This window comes from Penaeus vannamei, chromosome 1, assembly GCF_042767895.1.
Source record: "Penaeus vannamei isolate JL-2024 chromosome 1, ASM4276789v1, whole genome shotgun sequence".
In the NCBI taxonomy this organism is placed as follows: Eukaryota; Metazoa; Arthropoda; class Malacostraca; order Decapoda; family Penaeidae; genus Penaeus; species Penaeus vannamei.
This window is the reverse complement of record NC_091549.1, coordinates 23,792,141-23,794,640: the sequence shown is the minus strand read 5'-3', so window position 1 is coordinate 23,794,640 and position 2,500 is coordinate 23,792,141. Positions and strand designations below refer to the sequence as shown.

General features: G+C 32.2%; 1 protein-coding gene across 3 annotated transcripts in view; it reads right to left on the bottom strand.

Moving 5' to 3' along the window:
* Positions 1-1,748, bottom strand: part of LOC113828535 (osteoclast-stimulating factor 1) — a 7,864-nt gene extending 6,116 nt beyond the window's left edge. The window contains exons 1-2 of one of the 3 annotated variants that reach the window (XM_027381527.2): positions 1,606-1,748; positions 137-248 (exon numbers count right to left, since the gene is read on the bottom strand). In XM_027381527.2, coding sequence (XP_027237328.1) covers positions 137-148 — 12 coding nt within the window. In that variant the 5' untranslated portion in view covers positions 149-248; positions 1,606-1,748. The remainder of the gene's footprint in view (positions 1-136; positions 249-1,605) is intronic. The other 2 variants (XM_027381528.2, XM_070121438.1) reach the window with 2 other exon arrangements.
* Between the last annotated feature and the right edge of the window lie 752 nt (positions 1,749-2,500).

Sequence of the window (2,500 nt, the reverse complement as noted above, 5' to 3'; positions counted from 1 at the left end):
TATACACTTACTAATTTTCAATCAGTATCCTGCATTGAAACATGCTATAAAACACAAAGCAAATTGTTCTAATAAACAACTTATTCTTAAAATATCAGCTATAAAAAAGATCACACAAAAAAATCTTCTTTCTCACCTTATAAGCCATTGTAAAATTGATGGAAGCTCAAAATATATCACAATACGGAAGAACACCTAAAGAACAACACCAGGAGAGCTTGACTGTCAGGAACTATCTTGGAGAGCAGCTGCAAAGTAATTTATCATTTATGAGAGAGAAAAGAATATGTATAAAATGAGGAAATGATAAAAAGTAGGAATACTGTCTAACTTTTATTCAACCCATTTTCTACAGACTATGTTTTTTTTTTCTACTACAAATATTAGTATTCAAGATGATTTTCCAAATTTGTCATGAAGGACTGATTGTTTTCATTACTTTGCAGGGTATACTAGCTTCTTAAAGTATCTTAATAATAATGTAGATTGCTATCTTATACAGCAATGGTATTATTTGACTATTTCCTTTTTTCTCATACTTTTTATATATTTCTTGTATCTAATTTACAACAATCAGTGGCAGTAGTTATACTCTTAAACAGGAGAAACTACACCTCATTTCTTATGAGAAAATACACCTGAGAGATCGGTTGAATGCAACACAACTAAGTGAAAATGCATTTCAATCAATCATTCCCAATAAGCTGTCAATCATCAAATAATCCTCATCACCAATCTATCACCCTGTCATCAATCATCATCAATTTATCAATTGCATCTTCTAGTCTTTATAAAATGAAGTATAAATACAGTATCTAAAAACCTAAAAGTGATATAAGATGTCATATCACCTGAAAATGCTTAATTCTAATAAAATTTGTATTTTGCAAAGATGCCATGAACATAATTGCTCAACTGGAAGAAGGGTATTCAGGAAGTATCCTGTATTAGAATGCGTAGTGTGATGAAATCACCTAAATGATCTCTGCGTTTTGTACTTTGATAAAGACCAACAAACCATTGTGTATATTCTTGCAAGATAGAACTTAGGTACATTTCTTAACTGGCAAAAGAAATGACCAGGGAAGCCTAAAACTTGATCATGCTAGAATAAACTTGGTAAGCATTTATCAGTTGTTGCCACAGCCAGTGCTTGGGGGTACTTTCATACTTTTTTAGTATCTGATTGTGCTATTATCTTTACTTATGCACAGTCACCCATATAGCAAACACTGTCAGTATGGTTCATTCATAAGGATGAATAGCTTATTTCTCTTTACATATGTGTACTTATTCTAAACATTATGAGTCAAAAAGTCATATGGAATATCACAGGAAAGGGAGGCCGTAATTTGATGGGAGTACGAGAAAGCTGTTACGCGAACTGATTGAAGATAAACCATTTCGTATTTGGTAACATGTCATTTCGGTGAAATATCCACCTAGACTGATATTTCGATTCCCTCCTGGATATTCACCTTTAAGTTAAACTAGATAATAATTACAATATGATATAAAATCCCATTAGTACATCCTGATGAATACCGTATCAAATTCTTATTCCACTCATAATTACTTCTAACACCTTGATTAACAATAACTTACATCTCATTACACTATTCCTCAAAAGCTCATCACTCATTAATTTGTTCTCAGTTACTCATTTCAAGTGTAAAGAAGCTATTGTTTACTCTCTTATTTCTTCCGTCTGTGTATCATATGTTTCCCTTCAACTTTGTTTACTTACAGAGAGCATGACTATAGATGTAGGTCATTGTTTACAATTTACTTAGAAATATAGAAGATTTTTGGAGTAATAGCTATATTCAGAACATTAGTTAATTTCTTTATCCTAATTATCTAGCTATCAAATCTCACTTGATTAAAAAACATATGTTTATATTCACGACATCAGATGATAAAGAATAAATGGTATCATACGCTGATGAATATTAGATTACAATTACAGTGCGTAGGATCAGAGTCTGGTGATTATCCGATTCCCTGCGTTACTTTCTTGTTTATTGCACTGCTTGGTAAATACATTACTAGTAATATAACATTCAACAACATAAAATGTACCCGCATGTCTTTATAGAAAATGTAGTAGATGTATAACAAGAAAATGCCACATTGAAACTGTGAACATGATTTCTCTAATAAATCATACGACTCTTCATAGTGTGTATTTTAAGGCTGAAGGTTTAAAGTCACTCTATTGTACTATGGCTCTGTCTTAGGTGATGCCCAGCTAGAAGACCAGGTGAAGTGACCGGATAAAATTTCCGCCGCGATTACCTTCGGTCTGCCACATATCAGTTCATACCAGATGGTTTCAGCCATTTTTATGTTTGATTTAATTGAACATCGGGGAATATCATTATTGTTGAAAAGACTTTTTTTGCATTAAAACATCTGCAGTCATACAAATTTAAAAAAGTAAGTCTTAGAAAAAAAATCCGTCCGTCTTTTGTTTCCGTGTAGCAGTCGGATTTCCGTA